Below are 22,761 nucleotides of genomic sequence, written 5' to 3' on the forward strand. Positions count from 1 at the left end.
AATTAAAATAATTTGGAAAAGAATTTTTTTTTAATTTTGACTTTTTTTGTACTTTTGAGAACCAGACAGAGCTGTAATATGTAACGTAAAATGTTAGGAATTTTTTAGTTTAACAAAAATTAAATTCGACTGAGTGGGCTGTATTTATTAATCCTTTTGTTATGATTTAAACGCTAAATTTTTCTCAGCCAAAATTTTTTAATGGTAAAAAACGCAATAAAAACTAGACCATTTCCTTCATAATTATTTTTATTTTAACTTTGACTTTGCCCCAGTTAAGCGGGCCAAAGGTCACGCGCTAATGCAAACCGCAATTTAGTGAAATGAAGAAAAATGAAAACGCATTGTCGTGACTGAAGAAAGGAGAACAACCGTTTCTAGCACACGAAATATTTTTGTTTATGTTTTTTTGTGCTCTTCGGACCGTGACAAAACTCTTAGTTTCATGGATGGGCTCAATTAAGGACACAAACTCGTTCATATTTTTTATTAACAACAATCAAAAATTAATTATGCACAGGCATTGAGACAGACTTGTTGGACGCCGCCTGGCCTTTGCGCCACAACGACGTTATGGTCTTGGTTTCGGTGTAAAAGTTCAAGCCCTGCTTCCCGTAGAAATGCAAATCTCCGTGAAAACTACCCCTGGACCCGGTGAAACTGAACATGGGCAACGGCACCGGGATTGGAACATTAACCCCGACTTGCCCAACATCAATCTCATTAACAAACTGTCTGGCATGACTGCCATTACTCGTGAAAATTGCAGTACCATTACCATAAGGATTCGAGTTAATCATTTTAATGGCCTCGTCTAAAGTATCGGCGAACATGACACTTAAAACCGGCCCGAAAATCTCCTCTTTGTAGCACTCAAACGATGGCTGGACATGGGTTAAAAGTGTAGGCCCCACGAAATTCCCTTTAGGGTACTTCTCCACAACAATCCCTCTCCCATCCAGCGGACACTTGGCCCCTTGCTTAATCCCAGACTCAATCAAACTAAAAATTCTCTCCTTGGCTTTGGGCGAAATCACCGGGCCTAAATCAGCCCCCGGCTCATGCCCTGCTGTCACTTTGAGTTTTTTCGCCCGTTCGATAATCTCCGGGATCCAGTCGCGGGTTTCCCCGACTAAAATCGCCACACTTAGGGCCATGCACCTCTGGCCGGCGGCCCCATAAGCGGCGCCAATCAGCTGATCAATCGTCGCGCTCTTGTCAGCGTCTGGAAGCACAACAGCGTGGTTTTTAGCCCCCATGTTGGACTGCACCCGTTTGCCGTTGGCGCCCCCACGCCCGTAAATATATTTCCCGGCTGTGTCCGACCCCACGAAACTAATAGCCTTGATGTCTTTATTGTCGCAAATGAAGTTAACAGCGTCATGGGTGCCGTGGATCACGTTGACGACACCTGGGGGACAGCCCACTTCGTTGAGGAGCTCCATCAGGAGCATGGTCGCTCCAGGATCGCGTTCGGAGGGTTTGATTATCATGGTGTTGCCGGCGATTAGGGCTAGAGGGAACATCCACAAGGGGATCATGGCAGGGAAGTTGAAGGGGGCGATCCCGGCAGTGACCCCGATTGGGACCTTGTACGAGACTATGTCCATGTCCCTTGCTATGTTTTGTAGCGACTCTCCTTGGAGGAGGGTTCCTGCGGCACAACTGTGCTCAACAACCTCTGAAAAACTCAATAAGAATCGCTCTAAGACAAACGTTTCGAAACTCACGCAAGCCCCGCATGACATCGCCTTCGGCGTCTGCCAGGGTTTTCCCCTGTTCTGTGGTGATATTTGCCGCGATTTTTTTAATATCGCGTCTGATAACGTGCTGAAGTTTAAGCATGACTTGCTGTCGCGTTAATACTGAAGTATTCTTCCACGTTTCGTACGCTTTTTTTGACGATTCTACCGCAGCCTCCATCTCACTTCTGGTACTTTGGGGCACTTTCGTGACCAGTTCGTTGGTGGCGGGGTCGTGGAGCTCCACCCAGTCGGTGGCTTGCGAATCGAGGAATTTGCCATCGATGAAGAGTTTCGTTGTGGGGGCTACATTAGAGTAGTGCCGTTTGAGGAGGGTGAGAAAAGGGGTCTACAAGTGATTAGATAAAAACCACAAAATTAATAGCTAGATTTAATTTACAGCCTCAAGGTGAAGCAAATTACGGTTGTTATTAATTTAAAAAACTTGTTGCTTTACTGTTAGATACTTAAATATGGTTTTTTCGGTGAAAATATTACGGAAATTGCTAGTCACGTTTAAAAAAACGCGCCATTTAATCGTTCGGGGAAATTGAACAAGTGAGCATCGGAATCGAAAAACCCAACTTCCGCATTATTAATAATTTATAATAACGCGTTAGGATTAACGATTTAAGTGGTTTTTCCGCGTTTTTTTCGCCCAATTCGCAATTTAATTTGGGGTGTTTTTCCACCCACGATTGGCAACAAAAAAACCGAGCCGCCATTTCGAATTTTTCGTGTGTTTGTTTGTTTATTGTTATTATTAAATTATTATTTAATCTACCAACAGGTGGGTATTTGTCTATGCAAAAACTTGTTACTAACTGATAAAAATTGATAAGGTCGAGTTCAAGAAGTTAATGTAACCCAAATGAATGAATGCAACAGGTTTGGCCTTGAAAAATGTCTGGAGCCCCCTTACATGAAATTCCCGAAATTGGCTTCAAAAACTATGAAAGTGAGCCAGCCACAGGTGAGCTTAATTAGTATCTCATGCGTTTCTGATTGAGGTTATGTAAAAATACTCACAGAGGTCCGTTGCATTGCCATGTCCGCACTTAATTGAACTCGATTGTGATGTAAATGGTGTAATCAGGCCCCCCCTTGACGATTACTACGATATGTTAAGTAAGTCGTGCGACTTCGGGTTATCGCGATTTACACAATTGTATAATTTTATTTTTATCAAGTGAAAAACATGTTTATCTCAGAGAATGCGCTCTTATTGATCTGTGCGACCTTGACGTTGACCAAAATGAGGGACTCGTCGATAAAATTTTATTTAATAAAAAACTATGTACACGATAAAAAGCCTTAATGTAAGGTATTTGTACTTTGGTATTTACATAAATATTAAGGGAATAGATATTAGGATCACACTTTCGGCGAGTTGTTTACCACGTTTTTGAGGTACCCCACCGAAAGGTGCGTCCGACTGTGGGGGCTCGGCGTATGCATGGAGTCCCCAGCACTTGTCATGCGACACCTTAAAGTGTCCAAATAGGCCTGTCTGTACTGTTTATTCATTGTAACGTACACCACTGGATTCACACAAGAGGAAATGTAGATTAGGATGTAGCCCAGGACATGCAACGGTGCTTGTTTCACTTCCGGATCAAAAATCTTCACGATAGTAATCGGCAGATAACACACAACAAAACACACAAAAATCACCAGCACCATCTTCGTTATTTTCATTTCGCTGCGCTTGTAATCGCCCCCTGAATTATGCTGCTTGAGCCTCTTATGACTCTTCCTCACCACCCAGAAAATATTCGCATAGCAAACCACGATAACAGCACATGGGAGCGCAAACCCGATCACAAAAAGCGCCGTTTTGGACGAGCGCCCATTTGCGTCTTTGTTGATCGAGCAGGTGCCCAGTCGCTTATCGAAGCCGTACAGCCCCCATTGGCCGAGCAAAGTCGGGATCTGGAGGCCGTAGCTGAAGAGCCAGATGGCCGTGATGTAGATGGCGACCTTCGCCTTGGTGTAAATCTGGCCGTAGACGTGGGGCCAAGCGATGAGGATGTAGCGGTTTACTGATATCATTGCGATGCTCAGGAGGGAGACTCCCACGCATCCGTAGCGCAAAACGGGGATTATGGTGCACAGGACGTCGCCGTGGATCCACGTACCGTGGAAGAATTGACTCGCGGCGAACGGGAGGACGATGAAGCAGAACATCAGGTCGGAGATGCACAGGCTGGAAAATTCATTCGATTCGATTGCTGGCGATAAATGTATCAGTAATTGGCCGAAGAAGTGATTGTAACGCTTTTAAATTTTATGGCCAAAGCATACAATAGGGGTCGAGATGAACAAAGTGGGTCAGCAGGCAGGAAGCCGCTTAAGCTGGAAAATGGTAGCTTGTTTGGAAATTTCACTGATAAGTCGTTGATAAATTTCGCCCTAATGATAATGAATATTTTCGTAACAAGGCCGTTTGAAGTAATAACTTACTAATCGCCCATAGTTGGCGATAATTAAAAATGCGAAGGAAATGAGACTTTAAATTTGAATACGTAATGAGTCATTTTGTTGTAATTACTGATTTGCATAGGCCTGGAAATTGCGCTATTTCTTAGTTTTTTTCTGTAATAAAAAAATCTGCCAAACAAAAGTTCTTATGTCTTTTTCATTTGATCGGAATTATGAATTAGGTTCCTACTACATTTTTTACAATTGATATTCCATGAAAAAGATACACATACTTTAATTCAAGTGAATTAATTCTAAGAAAGACAAAGAAATGTATGACATATTTAAAGAGTTATTCATGAATTCAGTTCAAAAATATTTTTGCCTTATTCAAATGATAATCAAAGTCCTCCTGATTCACCTCTGGAATAGTAGTGAGTGTTAGACAATTAATTAAACATCTACAAATCAGAGTAGATAGGGGTCCTAGCGAGTTCGTAAATAAGTCCATTATTGACCTTTAAATGTTAGATTTTTTTACAAAAACCGTAGTTACTAACAGGCATCAATATAAGCAACTAAAATTTTATTTTTGGACCTTGATAATTTTGATCCAAACCTTTACTGGCCGGTTTTGCTTGGTTTTTAAATAAAATGATTTTTGACGATGTATAACCATTTAAAAAAATAATACATCTGGAAAGGTAAGACGGGGTAAAAAAGTGCCTTGACCAATAAAATTTAAAGCGAAAAAATTCAACGAAAAGCTGGTACAATACAGAAAATGAGCCGCTGAATTCACTGGAACAAACTGTTTTTCCCTTCGATTTTTAGTTTTTGAGATATGAATTTTTTTGTTGAATAATTTTTTTTACAAATATCCATGTCAAAAAATTTTTCACATTTTGCCAAGATTATTATTAACTGCATTTGTTATGATTGCTTTTTTAGTAAACTTAAATTCGAATGTAGTTAATTTTTTTTGTTATTGCAATATTTTCTAAGATTTTGACAAAAAATGTTTGAATGACAATAAATTCAAAAGTTATTTCGCAGGTAACACTTTCGTGTACACAGATTTTCATTGAAAACGACACGAAAACAGTCACGTTCTTTTATTTGTGTTTAGTGACAATTAAGTAAATTACACGAAATTTGTCACGTTCTTCATTTATCAATGGCTGCATCGCCGTTGAAAGTTGTATTTATTTAGGGAAAAAAAGTTCGAAAAAATCGACCCGACCTATTTTTGTTGATTAATTTAATTGAAACTCTCTGTTATGAAAACAATAACGGAATTATATCACATGTTATCGTGCCTATATAATTCAGGAAGCAAAAGACAAGTAGTACTCCTGATACTACGATACGATAAGTAGGTACTTATAATTTTTAGAATTATACGATTAATTTGAGTTGAAGACAAATAAAGAAATGTTTTTGACTGGAAAGTTGTTTGTTTATTATCCCACCTTGCAATAAAAGCAGCGGCGACCGTCCGAATCTTGGAGTTCCTCATGAGCGCGAAAACCGTGAGTAAGTTCCCAATCACACCCACCACCATGATGACGAGTGTGACAATCCCGGCTGCGGTCAGCATCGCCCTCGAATATCTGGAAATGAGGAAGTGGCAACGTTATCGGGGCCAAAGGGCAAGAAACCAATAAAAATCGAAAGCAATAAACGCACAAAAATTTTCGAATCGGCCGCAACAACACAAAACACCGCCGACGACTCGGTCACAGATGCACTCCACATGTCTTGGTCCAAATACAAATATACACAGGGTTGGCATATAAAAAAAAAAATAGAAAACATACCGGACGAGCTCGGAAAATTGCGACCGCGTCGTGTCTTCGTCCATGGCTGATTAAGGGGGCGCTCCCTCGTGCACAAACACAGGATGGTTAAAAATTAATTTTAATTGGGACTAATCAAAAGTGAACTGCGTCGAGTCGGCCGACGTCGTCGAATGGAAGAAGTGACCAAAACCCGCATTTACCAGACTTAGTCATTTTATTAATCATTGTGTTAAGCGGAACGAGCGAGGATCCTTCACACATTTTATGACTAAGCAGCACTCCATCCTGCCTCCAGGCGCTCTGGACGCAAACTGATAAGAAAACGAAGCAAAAGACGCGCAAAATTCATTCAATCGACCTTGACATTGAAAGGCCTAACACCAATACCTGTGCTCGCAACTGTAACGATGAATTTTTGTTTTTGCGTGCGAAGAAAACTGAAAGTTGCTGCAATTGGGTCGTGAAGACATCGCGAGAAAAGACATAATTAGAACAATATGTTTGAATTTATGACTTTGTGTTTACACTAGAGTGATCTAACACCCACTTGAAACAAATTAAAGAAATAACATGAGTTATATTTCCGTCGACTGTTGATTTTTTTAACGATATTTTATTTAAACTTAGGGCGTTCACCTAACACGAGGTGTGAGGTTTGGTTTGTGATAAGGGCTCGACTTGGGCAAATACGGATAAGGCAACATTGCTACAATGAATGGGTGAACAATTACGGTTTTTCCCATTTCAACAATTGGAAGCTTATCAGCATTCAACGACTTTTTTATAGCTTATTTCACCATTCCTTGGCTGCCGGAGAAATTGCGATAAAATGATTACAAGTCCAATTTTTTTTGTTGGAAACAAATTTATTGTCTTTAAAAATCGATGAAGACGGCAATAAAATTAATTTTTGCATAATTTCCGGTAATTTTATTATTTCACTCCATTCCCATCCATTTTTAACGACTTCCACTGGCACGTATTGAATAAAAATTGCGGTTTTAAGCCGGACACCCAGGACGTTAGTCACCGACATCTCTATCAGTTTCTTCTAAATCTTGCGGTGTTCTTATTCCGTTCCGACGTCAGTGATAAAGTTCGTTTGTCTCTCAGCAAGTGCATAAAGCAACATTTACGACATCCCAATTAAAAATTAAATGAGCCAAGAGTAATTGACCTCAGCGCGTTTAAAGACAATCTTTAATTAGAAAAAAGCAGTTTCTGTAATTGCTCTGTTAGTCATGAAGAATGTGTCACACACATGTACAACAATTAATCATTTGGGGCTTTCACCTGTATGTTAAAATCACCTTGGCAACGATTGATCAAACTTGAAAGATGTCGCAAACTGACGAAGGTCTCGAAGATCTTCCTGAAGATGAGGAGGAATACGAGGAAGAAGAGGAGGAAGAGGAGGACCATTGGAGCATTTACGATGCTAGTACGTTTATTTCCGGACCGTATCAAAGCGAGAAATGTACAATCAACGAGGGTGTTTTAAAATTCGAGTAAAGTTATTTATTTATTTTCCCCAATTAACTCACCTTGTAGTTTTTCGTTTGGTTACAACTGTCGCAAATACTTTAATCTCACTGCACCCGACCCCGACACTCTGATTTTCGCCTCGGGAAATTTCATCAATTTTTTCGACGTACTCACGAAAACCATTTCCTTCCGGCGGAGCGCCTTAGGAGGGGGAATCGCACATATTAAGGTAGAGTACGGCTAGCTTTTTAATATTCATTCAAGTGGGCCTTTTAAGGCGAATCCCAACCCGGAATTTAACCACGTTGCGATAGCAGAGAACGGCAAAATCCCCTTGATTATCATCTACGAGTGGCCTTCGATGGAGATCAACTGTGTGCTAAAAGGGGGCTCCTCAAGGCTTTACTCCCATTTAGATTTCAGTCCCGACGGACTATTACTGGTCTCCCAAGGCGGAGAACCCGACTATTTGATAACAATCTGGAACTGGCCGAAACGTAGGATCCTACTGAGGACCAAATCCTACGTCAACGACGTCCATAGGGTGAAATTCTCGCCCTACTGTCCCGGCCAACTGACTAGTTGTGGCATCTCCCACATTAAATTCTGGAAAATGGCCCGGACTTTCACCGGACTTAAACTCAAAGGTGAATTGGGGCGGTTTGGCAAGACTGAATTTTCGGACATTTTGGGGGTACTACCAATGCCGGACGAAAAAGTCGTGTCTGGTTGTTCCTGGGGCAATATTTTGGTCTGGGACGCTGGATTAATTAAATTGGAGGTGTTTCGCACCTTAAGGAGGAAGTGTCACGATGGTCCCATCGTCCAAATTTCGTACAATGAGGGCGAATTGATGACTGTGGGAATGGATGGGCATGTCAAAGTCTGGTGGTACGAAAAAATCGACCAAGCCGACCCTCCAGACGATGACAGAGTCATTCAAATTGAACCGACTTATGATTTTCACACCGAGGGGCTTATGTTGATGTGTATGCGAAAAAGGTACCCCGACCCCAAAGACACGAGTTATTTTGGTCAAGACGGCAATGGGGGTTTATGGATTATAGACCTGAATACTGAAGAAACACCGAAAGAATCGGTCCAGTTGTACAAATGTCACGCTGGTAAAGTCGTGGCAATTGCCACAAGTCCCAATGGGCCTTATTTGGCCAGTTTGGGCGAAGATGGGCGCATTTATGTCTACGCTTATTTGGAGAAAAGGCTCATTTTTAACTATCAGTACCCGGCGAAAGGTACTTGCATGATCTGGGTTCCACCAAAGGTAGTACCATTTAGGGACCATCACGAAGTGACAAAATCTACCGTAGCTTGCCATCTACGGTGACGAACTATTGATGGGTTTCGACGATGGTACCTTGAGATTGTCAATTTTGACAATAAATGAAGATAAAAAGGAAGTCAGGGTCATACAAACGACCAAACCGCACGACAAACCCATCACCCAGATTAGCATCAACCCGTCGAATAGTGTTCTAGTGAGCGGTGGCGAAGACTCGACTATATTTTTCTTCCAGATCAAATTTACCATTCATGTCGAGTTGGTACCCATTGGGTACATTCGGGTACCAAACCCTGTGACATGTTTGACCTGGCATTGTGTCAATGTGAGTGATTTTTCCAAATCTGGCGATTTTATTATGTAACTTTAGCCCTACGTAATTCTCGTTGGCTGTCTCCGAGGCGAAATGGTGCAAGTTGAGGTACCGAAAGAACCACAACCGTACACCACTGTCTCGTATTTGCTCGATTTGGAGCCGAAAACGAACAAATTCAAGACGTACAAAGCGCAGATTCGGCGAGATCTCAAACTGAAGGAGATCGAGGAACGTAAGGCGGAGAAAGTCGCCAAGAAAAGGGTGGAAATGGAGAAATTGAAAGCGGAAAATCCGGGTTTAGACATCGACGAGGAAGTTTTTCTCGGTGTGTGAATTTTCACGAATAAAATTCACGATTTATTGTGAATTTTAGCCGATTCGGAGACCGAAGAAGAACTGGAACCTTTGTACATTCCCGAGATTCCGAATCGGGTTATTTGGATGCAAAGCACCCAAGACGATGTCCTTTGGTTGTCGATGGGTGGCTACGACGCTGGTTATATTTACGAGTATAAAATTGAGCAAAAATCAGATGTGCCCTATTTTTTTAAAATGGTGGACGAAGCTGACGATACTGAGATTAGTAGTTTTGTTTACAAGTGATAATTGGCCTTGTTTTTTGTTCCTGTTTTGACTGAAGTTTATTTGCAGTTACAATCGTAAATATTTAATTTTCGCCATGGAAAATGGGGAAATTCGGGTGAATAAAATCAAAGATGGGGATTATCATGACCTTTCCGATTATTGGTCCTTGGCCATGCATGATAATCAGAACGGTTTCGTCCCGAATATGTGTTTCAGTTACGACGAAAAATTTTTTTTCACGTGCGGACACGATGGGAATGTTTTTTCCTACACTTTTCAACCGGATGATGATGATTATATTCCACCAGAGGATTATCCGATTGTTGAGGAACGAACCTCGTTTCCGAATAGTGTACCAGACGAAGCAAATTACGATAAATTAAGCCTGGAACAGGCCAGTTTGAAGAAAGAACAAGACCGAATTGATAGACTTGCGGCCAAACACCGGGAAATCTATCGGGAAAAATTGCGTAAACTTCGTGAGAGATTTTTCAAACTTTTGAAACGCAACAAAAAGCTTCTCCCAAGTCAGATGATTCCAGTTGAAGATTTAGAAGTTGATAAGCGTGTAACCGATTATCTCGATTACAAATTGGAGGAAGAACAGGCTTTAGTTAAGCGGAAGTTGGCGTTCGATGTACAAAAATCCGAACTGCGGATGAACAAACTACGGAATTATTTCATCGATAATTTGTGTTTTATTCCGTTGATTGTGAGCGGCCTCCGGAGCGAAAGACTGGTCCGAATGTTACGTCAGAGAAAAGTTTCGCCACTCAATGACCAAATGTTACAAATTGTTGATGAAAAAATCCTCGAAGAGGAGGTCAAAGGCAGGTGAATATCAACACAAAACACTCACGTGTTACATTTCTTTTCCTACTTGCTTACACCACAGATAGGACAGTTAGGGAAATAGATAAGTGAGTAGTTTTCCACGTTTGAAATTCGTGTTTTTACAAATTTGTACAAAACTTTACGTTGTTTAGACCCCCCGAACGTGCACCCCCTGCTCCCAAAACCATCCAACCGAAAAAAGTCAAAGAACAAGGTCTTGAATATTTCCTCGTCAATCTCGATCCAAAAATATTGGAAAGTCAAAAACATAATAAACTCACACGTCTTCTAAACAAGTACAGAGACAGGAAACTCAAATGGGAACGACGCGAAGAAGAGGTAATTAACTGAGAGTTTGTCTTGCCTTACAAGGCAGGGAAAAGACACGTCTTAACTTACAATCACCAATTTATTTCTTTACATAAACATATCGTCATAACCGGGCGGTGGGAACTCGTCATTATCGGGCCGATTATTCGGCCGTCTGGGAAACCTATCGACGTCAGGTGGTCGAAACGGGTCAAATCTTGCCCCTGGGGGTACAGCACCTGGGGGCATTCCCAGCCCTGGTCCTTGTGGATATCTCCCACCTCTGGGCGGCTCAAAAAGCATGCCACCACCGCCCATAGGTGCCGGAAAAGCCAAAGGATTCCGTCCGAAAGGATTCAAATCGTATTCGCCCACTCCCACAGGCCCCGCACGTGGCATAGGGTCCACAAATAGCGGCGAAACTTGTGGCGGAGAAGTCGGAGGCGGGTTGGAAACAGCCGGTGTTTGGCTCGAATTGTCTTTGGTGTTTTTCGAAACAACGATTTTATCAATCAGTTCGGTTTTAATCTGTTGGAGGATGTCCGAGTGTTTGGGGAGGATCTGAGATAGGGTTCCTGTGCGACTTGCCACCAGGGCCGTATTGAGTTGGATGAGAGAGGTGGTGCGTTCGTCGACACGGATCAAGTTAAGCATTAGGCCTTCGTCAACTTTGGTTGCTTTGAGGAGGTAAAGCCGGCCCTGGTGGACGTAACGAATTGAATACGATTCGGTCCAACCTGGTGGTAGGGCTTCAGTTTTTGTTTCGGAACCATCGAGGATTTTAGATTCGCCCAAACCGATGCATTTAAAGTCGTTCGAGATGAGCACCAAGTGCGTGAAACAGAGGAGGATGTCTTCGTTGGTTTTTATCTCGGACTCGACGCTTTTCAGCAAAAGGTCCCAACCGAACAGAGGACTCGACATTTTGCACGTTTTAACCGAGTTTAACACTCGCACTTGACGATTTCAAACTGTTAGAAATGATGACAAACAAATTGTTTTGCAATAAGGTTATGTTTATGTTTTTTGACAGGTCATTACCTAACCGGAGGACATGATCATTGCGATTATTTCCATTTTTTTCGATTTTTTACCTTCAGTTTTATTGGAAAAACATGGAATTCTAACATTAACCATTCATACTCAAATTAACTGGTTAATTATATTAGTTTTTTTTAATATTTTGGACCGTCCAACTGTTGCACAAGCAACAGGGCCGGCTTGAAATTTTCAAAAGGGCACACGATTTTTTTTTGTCTAATAGTGGGAAGAATTTCTTGCTAGAAAGCCCCTGCCGGGGGTGAATCACCCCGACGATGATGTTGCGTTAAAAGACGCCAAAGTCACAATCGGCAATTACAAGCTGAAATCGGATATAACATACAAGGCGTCCAAAAATCAGCGAGAAACAACAGTAAAAAAATACAAAGAGCTGCTTTTGTCGCGAGTTAAGGTGGCTCAATTGAATTTGAGCCAATTTTCGGTTAATTTCTTTTTTTAAGCAATCAAACACCAGGCACAATTTTAATGAAAAAGTCTGGGCTTTGCGCGAGGAAAAAATCGCGATTAGGGATGAACTACAAGTGTTGAACGAGAAATTGGACGAAATACATAAAGAAATTCCGGATGATTGTCGAAAAGAAGCTCCGATTGTTCGAGAACCGGAGGACTGCGAATTTCCCGAAAGGCATTTTGAAATTACCGTGACTATGGTAATGGAAGAGGAGGAATATGATGAAGGGAGTAGGAAAGAACCGGTAATTGTGACCGAATCGAAAGATTTCGATGCAATTGAAAAACATGTTTTGCCGAAAAATACCAAAAAATTTGACGCGAAAGAATGCGATGTTGCACTGCTTGATTTCGAATCATTGTGTAGTTTTTCCAAAAACGAGAAAAAAGACACTTTGTGGGAACACGATATTCGCACGCGGAGACTTCAAAGGAAGCTTTTCGAGCAAGACGTGATTATTGATGAAATGAACCGAAAAATCACCGATTTTGATGATAAAGTCGAAAAGTTGAACACTGAAAGATTCCAAGCCGAGGTGGACGCAAAAATCATTGATATTTTTATGGTGACAGTGCACCAAGAACTGCTCATTCTGAAGGAATTTGAAGCTTTGGAGTACACACTTCAGTCGAAAGTTAATCAGAAAATGTCCGAAGTTTTAGATATGAGAGACATTATCGACGAGATCAGCTCGAAAATCGTCGAACATAATTCCGACATCGAGAAGGCACAAGAGAAGATTAAATCGATAACAGTCAGTTTCACAAATGCGGTTCAAGATAACAAGTTTTTTGATTTTTTGAGGAAAGTGTTTCGGAAAAAATACAAACCGCCAAAAGTGCACAAGGATGATGGTGAGATTGATGAAAATCTACAAGTTTTAAAACGTAAGTATTTTTACAGAATCGAGCTCCGAATCATCATCATCGTCAACGTCATCGACGGAATCTGACGATGATGGCAAAAGTATCGACTCGCGGGATTTCGGGATTATAAAACAGGACTTGAACGTTTGTCCTAAAGGGTGTGACCCTAGCGTTTACGAATATACGATCAATTCGCGTTCGGAGAGGTAACAAAAAATTTAAAAAAATTATAATTTAATCATAGATAATGTAGACATCAAGTCGAACTTTTGATCAAAGAAGTATTAAAAATGATTGAAGTGTTGAAAAAGGACCTGGAAATACACAACAAGAAAGTGAAAGTGATTGAAAAAGACTTGCAAACGTGTCAAGACGAACTGGAAAAGTATCAAAGACAGAAACAGGATAAATTGAACGAAGTCCGGACTACCGTTATCTTGCGTTTGGATCAAATGAAACATTTGGCAGAGGAATACAAAACTAGCGGGATTATGGACACTCTTATCTTTTCCAAAGAGCGTCTCTCCTATCTCTATAAACGAGTTGAAGAGTTGCAAATTGAAACTGAACACCAAGTGAGCCGACACAGACTCAATGTCAAGCACTACACTCGCATGCAAACCGATTGCCGATACATGGCAACAAGAATAAAATACTTGCAGGAAGTAATCACCGATAAAATGAAAATGAAATTTGGTAAAGTGATCGATATTAACGAAATTGAAGTAGCTATGCTTAAACGCACTTTTGGGCGAGACGATTTACACGATTTGGAAGAAGTCCTCTTGAAGAAAATCGTCCATGATTTGCGCTTATCCATGATGGATATTAAGGGCTTGTACATTGATCAGTTGCATTTTTGGAAGGAAAAAATCTCGCAAACTCAGAAGGAACTGACTTATGTTTTACGCCACAATACGTCTCAGCAAGAACTGTTGACTTATTTGGTGAATGAGAAAGTTGAGTTGGCTCAGAGTCTGATGAGTCAAGAGAAGAAGAAACTACACATTGCCAGTGTTGGTGACATTACGCGAAGATACAGCGAAGAAATCGAAAAATTGCAAGCGATTATTTCGGAACAAAACCAACAAATCCAAGAATTGAAGGACGAAATTAAATTATTGAGGACCAAAGGAATGGTCCTCAAGCCGAAAGAAGTGAAGAAGGAAGAACCGGAAGAAGAGCCAGTGGCTTGGGAGCATATCAAGGACTGGGGAGAGGAAATTGAGGAAGAGGAGGAGGAAAGTTTAAGGAAACCGTTCTCGACGGAAATTGTGATCCCAACAACGTAAGTCTTGTAGTGTTGTTATGAATTGTATAATTTCTGATAGTTTGCAAGAGAAATCGCAAGAGGTCGCTACTGAACTGATCCAAGAAATGCTTGAAGCGCTAGACGTGAAACTGACGAAACGATCGAATGAGAATTTCGTTAAGGAGATTTTGGGGTCGGTAATGCGTGGCTTAAGTATGACGGAACTTGTCGAAGAGTTGGTCCGGAACTTGCCGATTGAACCCGATGATGTTCAAAGGGGTATTATTGAGACTACAGCCGAGCAATTGTACGTGGTCCAAGAACCAGATGCTGAAGCTGAAGATAAATTCTTTTCTTGTCGGGAAATTCTCGAAGATATCGTTGATGAAATTCTACTAGTTAAAGGGGAGCCGCATTCGGTTATGGCCCGACTCATTACGAAACTAGTCGAGCAATTACCGATTGATTTTCTCAAAGAGCAGTCTAGTTTGGAATATATTGTTAAAAGAATGGTAACAAGCGAATTAGAAACCAAGTTGAACCGTTCCGATGTTATGAGCTTGTTACGGAGCAAGGAAGCACGGGAAATTTTGGATGAAATAATTCAAACTGTTTTCGATTCGGGTCTTGATTTATTGTATTTGATTAAAGACGAATAAAAATTCTATAAAAATAGACAATGCGTAACGGGTTTATTTATCATTGGCGAGGAGCGACAAGTATTGATTGAGGAACAGTTCTTCCTGAACCAAAGTCAGATCTAAATGGTCATCATCCACCATGGAAATATCACCAGCTATGCGCTTGAACGCCTCGTCCTTTTTTTCTTTTTTTGCCACATCAACTACTTGCGAGCTCGAATCTGATTAAATAAGTACATGATATGGTGCAAAAAAATTATTTACCAGCTTTCAAAATGGACCAATCCCCATCGATAATCCCGTTATTGGCCAATAAATCCTCAGCTGCTTTCATAATATCACCACCATGTTTGTGCAACGCTAACTTGGACATGGTCGGATCAAACCCTGCCGCTTCCAACTGTTTACGTTTAGTCTGCGGTCCGCCTAACTACAACTTACCTCCGGCACTAGATCATTAATCAATGCCAAAAATTCAATACTCTTGCTCTGACTGGGACCAGGCTGTGGGTGCTCTTGAATATACTGAATACTATCCGAAATGACATTATTGGTGTGTTTCAAGGCAATGCGCGCCGCCTCCTTGTTAAACCCCATATTGACTAGAATTTTAACAAAGTTGGGGTCCACGTATTGTTTACCGTCAATACATTTCCCCAACTTCATTCTTTTTCTAAAATACGTGTAACAGTAATTTTTGTAACGGACAGTTAACAACACCTTTGCAAAATTTCCTCAGCCAAGGCTTTCTGTCTAGCTTGCGACCTTTGATTTCTATTCTCGTCGATATAATTGGCCGCTTTATTAACGTCACCGCCAGTGGCTCGCAACCCCAACCGAGCCTCGGCCATAGAATAGCCCAGTTCTACCAACATTGTAACACTATCATCCTCGACTTTGAGGGCCGAAAGCTCCTCTTGTGCCTTTTTCAGTAATTTTAACGCCTCATTTCGCTTGTTTTTGTGGTACAAAACTATGGCCTGGAGCAGGTGGAGGCGCATAAACAAAGTCGCCTCATTGCCTAAATAACCAAAATTAAGGGCCGACTTCACAAATTTATTTTAATTACCTGTGACACCTTTTACAGCCTTGAGCCGCTCCAAATTCGGCCCATAACTGGCATGAAACCGCTCTTCGCACCTTTTAAGCCTCTCAAAGGCCTCCGGTAAATTCGCAACACTTTGCAAACACAAATAACACCAGGCAATATCGAGGTCTAGTAGAGCGTAATTATCAACACTATTTAAAATTTGCGAAGTACAGCGTTTGAATTCTTCGTCGGCTTCAAGAAAAAAAATCAAAGCACGCGAGTAATCTTCACGTTTTAAAGCGCTTCGCCCTTTCTCATGCAAGGCCATTGCCACAACTAAGGCCCGTTTTTCCTCAGGAGGAATTTTGACAATATTGCCAAACTGATCCTCCAATTGAAGATATTCATTATCGAGGGCTAAAAGGCGCGAGTCGGTTTTCACTCCCTCCAGTTCACGGATCTGGTTTTCGGTTTCTTTAAGCTCGGGAGACATTTCCGAAAATGTGATTGCCATAATTTGTTGGCCGTTTTTCACACCTTGACTGCTCAAATTCTCAGAATCGGATAATACTTTCCCGGCGTGAATTAACTTCAATCTTTAAAAAAACCTAAACGGGGGCTAATTACAAAAAATGACTTACTTATCACGACTCATGTTTATTTCCTTCGCAATAATTTCCTTAACATCGGAGCCCCGTAACGACAATAACAATTCTTTCGTGAGCATTCGTGGGGGGCTATTCGGATGCAAGATCTTGATTTTAAGCGTTGCCTCGCCTGATTCTTTGTAATGGTTGTTTTGTTTTAAATTCTCCAGTGAATTTTTTTGGAGTTCGAGAAGTGCCTCGTAACAATTATCAACAGAAGCGTTAATGTCTTGACTGTAATTTTGGGCCAAATTCTGGACACTGAGACGGTTATTTAAGGCGTGACAAGTCAAGGGGCTCACCTTTAACGTGTTTACTGAGGGACCACTTGTCTCACTAAAATACGGATCTAGCCAAAGTTTCACATTGTTCTTACGCAAATTATCCCTGATTTGCAAAAGAATGTCTTCTTTTTGCAGATGAGAAGAACACGGGTTCATTTTTGCAATTTTCAAGTCATCAAATTTGACACACGAGTGTTTGTTTACATCATGTCAAACGTCACGTGACTATGGCCACGTGCTAAAGCCAGGATGCGATCACTTTTACGTTAATAAAGCGAAACAAACGGGTGTCAATTTAAATATTTTTGATTTCGTAATGAACCGTAACATTATATTTTGACAATTATTTGCCTATTTGGTCTTTATGTAATTTTTAAAACGCCGGTGAAATGATAAAGGGAAGAAAAAATCCCTAGAATAATTTGACAGAAGACAGTTGTGTAACGAAAAAGTCATTAACCCCAAGAATGCCCCGTTTAATTTAAGTTTAATTAGGTGAAACGAACGTTTAGCTCAAACAACTGCCAAAATGGGTGAGTGTTTACCACTTTTATCCTCGCCAATCGTAAATTATCCTTATCTTATCTGAAGGCGTGGCACCTGCTGTTCTACGATCATTATCAGTCTTAGTCATTTAAATTGTTTCATTCGCGCAAAAATGGCTCGGCCTCCGCCTCAAGAGACCAATTTTGATCTAGAACAGCAAGATGCCCTGATTCGGTCCCGCCTAAGTCTCAACACCATCGTCACAAATCCTGACAAAGGTGCGTCCGTCCTACACCTCCACTTGATCTAATTCTCTCGTAGGATTCTGTGATTCATGCTTGACTCGTATCCCGTACGCTACACTCATTGCAACGATACAATGTGCCTTAGGGGTTGTTATTTTCTGCGGTACCATGTACCGAGGGGCGACCCTTGCCGTTCTAATGTTCAGCGATGTTTTCAAGATGCAATTATTCTGGTACGTTACGAATAGAGCGAATCGTTTGTTTGATTGGGGGTTTTAGGGTCGATGCTGTTAAAATGACATTTGTGATAATAGGGGCGTGTATGGGGGCCCTGGGGTTAATGATCCTTACGGTGGGGTGTCTCGCGACGGGGGCCACCCGACATAAGGTTTACCGGGCTTGGCGGTCACGAGTAGGTGGCAGAGTCAGCTGTGCGATTGTAATTCTTAACTTTTTTAATTGGCTTGTGTTATGTGGGTGTTTTTAGTTTATGGCGATCACGTACATCTTACAATTGTTGTGGATTGTCATTTTTTGCTTTCTGGTGATTGCAACGTTTCTATTTACGATTTTTTGGAAAATGTGCACAAATGAACGAGTCGCGACGTTCCAGGATTGCATCGATTTTACTCAATTTTGTAAGTTGGTTTTTGGGGCGAGAATTGTAATAAAATTCGGTCAGATTTCATGTTTCCACAAGGGACGAAGCAAGAACACATGAAAGTGTGTGGCGAACACAATGTGAAAGTGTTTTGCAAGGATTATACGGAAAAAATCGAAATCATGGTTATTCTAGCAACGGTTGCGTCAGTTTTAGTAATATTGAGTTTGGTAAGCTTCTTTTTTTTAACCATTCACGAAAATTATTGCGCTAAGGTTAGTTCTAAGAGGTTGACTTGTAGGTGCATTATTTGATGTGTCTGGCGGCAAATTACGCCCACATTCGGGACCATGAAAAGTTCCAGGAATTACAAGACTTGCAGATGTTGAGCGACAACGATGTTCTAGCTGGGAAAGATAGGTTCTAGGATACGGCCCAGGAAATACATCTGCCGGAGATAAGATGGGGGAATATGTTGAGTGAGGGTTTGTAAAAAGGGTGTATTTCCTGGGTACTGTCAGTATTTACGTACTATAAAGACCGTCCAAGGTTCATTTAGGTTAAGGCATTCCATGGTAGCATATCAAATGTGTATTAAAGGCTGATTTGTGGCCTTCTCGAGCAAACAAAACGGTGTATTTTGATAAGAAATCTTCCAATCATTGTAAATAGGGTAAGATTCTGAGTTAGTTATAATTTTGTATTGTATTTTTATGTTATTTAATGTCGTAGTTTTTTCTAAGGCGCACTGAATAAAGCAGTATAAAAAATTACATTTAATTCTTATAAAAATCTCGTAACTTTACAAGAAAATAGGATTTTCGTTCCCTAAGAACTAAAGGAATCGTTTCAATAAATAATTCAACATCAATCAATTCAAATAGAAATATGTACATAACAACTTACTTATTCTCACAACTTAACAAATTCTGGATGTACTCTTCTAACAAATGCGCCAAATGCTGTCTCTTGAACCTTAGCGATTCTTTAATAATCAATTCCACCATTTTCACTTGTATCTCAATATTGCCTTTCAACGTTTTTATGTTATCGAAAAGTTCCGTGAAATTTTTACCAGGCCTTCGCACTAACTTATGCAAGTGTTTGCGTATTTCGTTATTCTGATTTTCGATTTCTTGGAGATCTTCGGCCGTAATCTAAAACGCAAAGTCTGCAAAACTTTGAAACAAATTAAATGAAAATACGTACTTTGGGTTTGACTTCTGGCTGACTATTCGCAACGACACTCACACTATTCGCCTCTTTCAAAATCTGCGAAATACTCTGCTTATCGTCACAAATACTGGGATAAAAATCGTTCAACGAGTTCGTAGTGACCGTATCTAAGGCACCTGAATTCGTGTAACTGTAAGGGTTCGAATTTCGCGCATAATTCACTTCGTTCACGCTATAGGACGGCATGTCCATAGTGGGGGACGGCGAACGCGACCTTTCGCTGGAAGAGGGGCTGTCAAGGCCGTTGACGGTGACCAAGGTCGGGCGCTCGTCAAAGGACGGCAACTCCTTCTCGATCACGCTCGTCCTAAAATTCGCATTGCAAAAAAATTACTTTACTTTATAAACCGCATACCATGGCACTGGGGAGGGGGCCATGGGAATGGGGCTCAGGGGGGGCGTCGCCCCGCCACTCGGTCTCCGAATCGAGAAATTCTTAGGTAAAGGCCCTGGTTTGCGTTTGAGGGGCAAGCGGCCCCCCATATCGGCATTAGGTATCGGCCTTTTGTTGTTTCTGTTGGCACCAGGTGACGCCACTAAGTCAATATCGGCCTCATCGACCATCATTCTCTTGTCGATTTTAAACGGATTTCCGAACATGTGTTGTCGGACTGGGGCCGACTCGATTTCACGCAATTGAGGTGTTTGACGTTTGAGGTATTCCTGGTAGTTGCCCATCTGGGAGATGGGCAACGAATGGGCACTATCTTGGTCTAGGGAGATCCAATCAGGTTGTAGGAAATTGTTACGCATACGGACGACTTGTTGAACGAGACGGTTACGAGGTATATCAAAGGGATTTTTGAAACTGACATTCTGACGCTCTTTATCGAGCGTCACGTGGAAGGGATTGGATTGGTCGAGGAGCTGGTCGCGGTGGGCGTTGAACTTGTCCATGAGGAGGGGGTGACTGATCAGCTCCTTCTTCAGGGTAACCTGGAATTTTTTTTTTTTTTGATAAGCCTCCGACGAGGAAAACAAATTTTTGGATAGAAAAAAGAAATAACTCACTTTGGGCATAACTCTAATCTGCTCCGAGTTTTGCTTCATATTTAATTGGGCATTTTGTCTCAACGTGATTTCGCTGCAAAGCTTATCGTACTCAACTTTCGCTTGATTTTTAAGCCTTTTGAGATAATTCGAGACGGAATAACTCAAATTTTCGGAATTTTCCGGTATTAAAGTTTGTGCCAAAGCTAGCGGCGTCCCCATTCGTGTTAAAGCACGTCTCAGAGGGCCCGCATAGTACGCCGGTAACGTCCTTAAATAATTCTGAAACTGAGTCCTCCATTCATTCGTCGGTTTCCACCGATGTATTTTCGCCAATTCGTCCAAAAGTGGCAACAGTACGGGATAATTATACGGCATAACAAAGAGATTAACACAACTGAGATTTGTACTGGCCTTCAGATACCCGAAAGGGTGGCCAACCTCTGAGTTTTTGTAACTATTGGCCACGAAAACTTGCCAACAAGTCTTGGGTTGTTTCCGTGATAGGACGTACTGAGTCAGGGGCGAAGGCTCAAGTTCGTATTTATCAAACGGAAGATTTTCGATTACTAAAGGTTCGGAATTTGTGCAAGTGAATTTGATGTTAGGGTGAGCTGAACGTGCGGGTAACACTGAGGCGGTCACTTCAGGCCAGAAGGACTCAGGAATCGGCCAGAAACCAACACAGTACGATTTACTCGATTTTGGCACATAAATCATTTTGCGACAGTTGTGCCAATTCGTTGATAGAATCGGGGGATTCATTCGATCAAACTCGTCATCTTTCGACTCCTCTTTCCCGTCCTCGCCCTTCTCCATGACAGGGGGCGGTGGATCGGGTCCTATTTTCTCGAAATTTATTACAACACCGTTTTGGACTTTCTGGACCAAACTATCGATGCATTGGTTGAGCATTCGGTGGGAAGTGATACAGTAGGAACGCCCACCGGTCACTTCACACATGGCATCGATGGGGCTGGAGTCACTGGGGACAAGGCCAGTGTCGCGTTCGATGGCCGGAGTCCCCGTAAGGCGCAAAACCAGCGCAAACAGGCGTTGGTCCCACCTAAAAATAATTATACACGAATTGAATACTCTACTTTATCTACGATTGCATTACCTGAATGGTTCCCTGGTCAACTCGGAGCCAGGGACGGGCGAGTGCATGGGCAAGTTGAACTCCTCATGGACCCCATTGATGGTCGTGAGCTTGCCTCCGTCCGTTATGAGGACTATGACCGAGGTTTCAAGAAAAAAGGGGCACCGGCCTTGACCGTAAGTGTCAATCCCGGATGTCATCCTGTTGATATTAAGAATATCAAAGGCTTGTTTGACTGCGACTCCCATCGTGGTCATCGAATAGCATTGCAAGTTTTTCAACTCGTTCATAAAAGTGGCGAGATTTTCCTTCCAACCTGTTAAATTTGGCGCCGTGTCAGTACGTACCACACTTGCGGCTTTTGACAGTAGATCAAAGTGATCGTTGTAAAAAAATTAATTACCAGCTTTAATATTGTTAGGGGTTTCCTCGAAAGTTAGCAGCATGTAGCGGTCAATTCTACTGTCCATACTCCGCTGTCTTATTTTAACAAAAGTTTCGACGGCCGATTTCGCGACGTCGAGAAGTGTAGTACGGCCACCTATGTACGTCCTGAAAGGCAGGCAACCAGTTAACCTTTTTTTTAATCGAAACTTTTGGCTTTACCTTTGCAACATTGACGCCGAAGTGTCGATCAGGAACACGATTATGGTCATTTTAACAATGCGACGAGTTAAAATCTCCCGGAAAAATTACATCGGCTGAGGCATTCTTCGAAAACCGACGCACACTCCTCTCGAGTGCGATTTGATTTGACAAACGGACATCTTGGCGATCACGCAGTAGGCCGACTTTGGCGCGTTTGCACTACCACTCACTTGAACTACCCGTTTTTTCCAAAAAATTGCGCAAAATTTGACTGTGTCTAACTCGCGCCCGATTTATTTCACGTTCTGGTCGTAAAACCAACCCCACGTGAGCCCCAACTCGGGTAGTGACTAGTAGGTTAACTAGTGTTGTCATTTTTGACAATTTGTTATTTGGGGCCCCCTAATAACGCGCACCCCTTCCTGGAATTATTCCGGACACGTGTCCGCCCCACACGTAGCTCGCGTTCTAAATTCGTGAACGAGTCGA

At 41.8% G+C, this 22,761-nt stretch overlaps 7 protein-coding genes across 11 annotated transcripts; 2 read left to right on the plus strand and 5 right to left on the minus strand.

Annotated features, from left to right (window-relative positions):
• Nucleotides 1-472: 472 nt before the first annotated feature.
• LOC663091 (uncharacterized protein) lies at nucleotides 473-2,956 on the minus strand. The gene is made up of 3 exons (XM_969152.5): nucleotides 2,772-2,956; nucleotides 1,731-2,091; nucleotides 473-1,681 (listed from the first exon to the last, which is right to left on the minus strand). Exons 1-3 carry the CDS (start codon nucleotides 2,790-2,792, stop codon nucleotides 507-509), a joined length of 1,557 nt encoding a protein of 518 aa, XP_974245.1. The 5' UTR covers nucleotides 2,793-2,956; the 3' UTR covers nucleotides 473-506.
• On the plus strand, nucleotides 2,585-15,822 carry LOC663146 (uncharacterized protein). 2 transcript variants are annotated; one of them, XM_064358734.1, is made up of 15 exons: nucleotides 2,585-2,715; nucleotides 6,593-7,473; nucleotides 7,517-7,679; nucleotides 7,728-8,732; nucleotides 8,779-9,075; nucleotides 9,121-9,391; nucleotides 9,440-9,665; nucleotides 9,718-10,485; nucleotides 10,551-10,571; nucleotides 10,638-10,824; nucleotides 12,059-12,247; nucleotides 12,297-13,161; nucleotides 13,211-13,379; nucleotides 13,427-14,461; nucleotides 14,505-15,822. In XM_064358734.1, exons 2-15 carry the CDS (start codon nucleotides 7,304-7,306, stop codon nucleotides 15,082-15,084), a joined length of 5,946 nt encoding a protein of 1,981 aa, XP_064214804.1. In that variant the 5' UTR covers nucleotides 2,585-2,715; nucleotides 6,593-7,303; the 3' UTR covers nucleotides 15,085-15,822. The 2 variants fall into 2 exon arrangements, with proteins under 2 accessions (XP_064214804.1, XP_008191675.1); XM_008193453.3 differs by lacking the exon at nucleotides 10,551-10,571.
• Nucleotides 3,007-7,644, minus strand: LOC663118 (G-protein coupled receptor moody). 3 transcript variants are annotated; one of them, XM_064358757.1, is made up of 3 exons: nucleotides 7,510-7,644; nucleotides 5,636-5,776; nucleotides 3,007-3,948 (listed from the first exon to the last, which is right to left on the minus strand). In XM_064358757.1, exons 2-3 carry the CDS (start codon nucleotides 5,761-5,763, stop codon nucleotides 3,117-3,119), a joined length of 960 nt encoding a protein of 319 aa, XP_064214827.1. In that variant the 5' UTR covers nucleotides 5,764-5,776; nucleotides 7,510-7,644; the 3' UTR covers nucleotides 3,007-3,116. The 3 variants fall into 3 exon arrangements, with proteins under 3 accessions (XP_064214827.1, XP_974272.1, XP_015834395.1); XM_969179.4 differs by lacking the exon at nucleotides 7,510-7,644 and adding an exon at nucleotides 5,984-6,566; XM_015978909.2 differs by lacking the exon at nucleotides 7,510-7,644 and adding an exon at nucleotides 5,853-5,935.
• On the minus strand, nucleotides 10,876-12,018 carry LOC103312551 (proteasome inhibitor PI31 subunit). The gene has a single exon (XM_008193452.3). It carries the CDS (start codon nucleotides 11,716-11,718, stop codon nucleotides 10,903-10,905), a length of 816 nt encoding a protein of 271 aa, XP_008191674.1. The 5' UTR covers nucleotides 11,719-12,018; the 3' UTR covers nucleotides 10,876-10,902.
• LOC663197 (NEDD8 ultimate buster 1) lies at nucleotides 15,038-17,271 on the minus strand. Its single transcript, XM_008193451.3, has 7 exons — nucleotides 17,046-17,271; nucleotides 16,738-16,997; nucleotides 16,136-16,692; nucleotides 15,787-16,087; nucleotides 15,508-15,739; nucleotides 15,331-15,466; nucleotides 15,038-15,287 (listed from the first exon to the last, which is right to left on the minus strand). The coding sequence occupies exons 1-7, from the start codon at nucleotides 17,181-17,183 to the stop codon at nucleotides 15,118-15,120; spliced, it is 1,794 nt and encodes a 597-aa protein (XP_008191673.1). The 5' UTR covers nucleotides 17,184-17,271; the 3' UTR covers nucleotides 15,038-15,117.
• A 142-nt stretch (nucleotides 17,272-17,413) lies between these two features.
• On the plus strand, nucleotides 17,414-19,132 carry M6. Of its 2 annotated transcripts, XM_015978910.2 has the most exons (7): nucleotides 17,425-17,560; nucleotides 17,619-17,791; nucleotides 17,835-17,991; nucleotides 18,038-18,197; nucleotides 18,246-18,396; nucleotides 18,441-18,589; nucleotides 18,661-19,132. In XM_015978910.2, the coding sequence occupies exons 2-7, from the start codon at nucleotides 17,686-17,688 to the stop codon at nucleotides 18,784-18,786; spliced, it is 849 nt and encodes a 282-aa protein (XP_015834396.1). In that variant the 5' UTR covers nucleotides 17,425-17,560; nucleotides 17,619-17,685; the 3' UTR covers nucleotides 18,787-19,132. The 2 variants fall into 2 exon arrangements, with proteins under 2 accessions (XP_008191691.1, XP_015834396.1); XM_008193469.3 differs by lacking the exon at nucleotides 17,619-17,791 and having other exon boundaries at nucleotides 17,414-17,560.
• Nucleotides 19,121-22,431, minus strand: IntS6 (Integrator 6). The gene is made up of 7 exons (XM_969303.4): nucleotides 22,291-22,431; nucleotides 22,088-22,236; nucleotides 21,706-22,000; nucleotides 20,607-21,651; nucleotides 19,951-20,531; nucleotides 19,569-19,902; nucleotides 19,121-19,516 (listed from the first exon to the last, which is right to left on the minus strand). The coding sequence occupies exons 1-7, from the start codon at nucleotides 22,338-22,340 to the stop codon at nucleotides 19,262-19,264; spliced, it is 2,709 nt and encodes a 902-aa protein (XP_974396.1). The 5' UTR covers nucleotides 22,341-22,431; the 3' UTR covers nucleotides 19,121-19,261.
• Between the last annotated feature and the right edge of the window lie 330 nt (nucleotides 22,432-22,761).

This window comes from Tribolium castaneum, chromosome 9, assembly GCF_031307605.1.
Source record: "Tribolium castaneum strain GA2 chromosome 9, icTriCast1.1, whole genome shotgun sequence".
NCBI lineage: Eukaryota > Metazoa > Arthropoda > Insecta > Coleoptera > Tenebrionidae > Tribolium > Tribolium castaneum.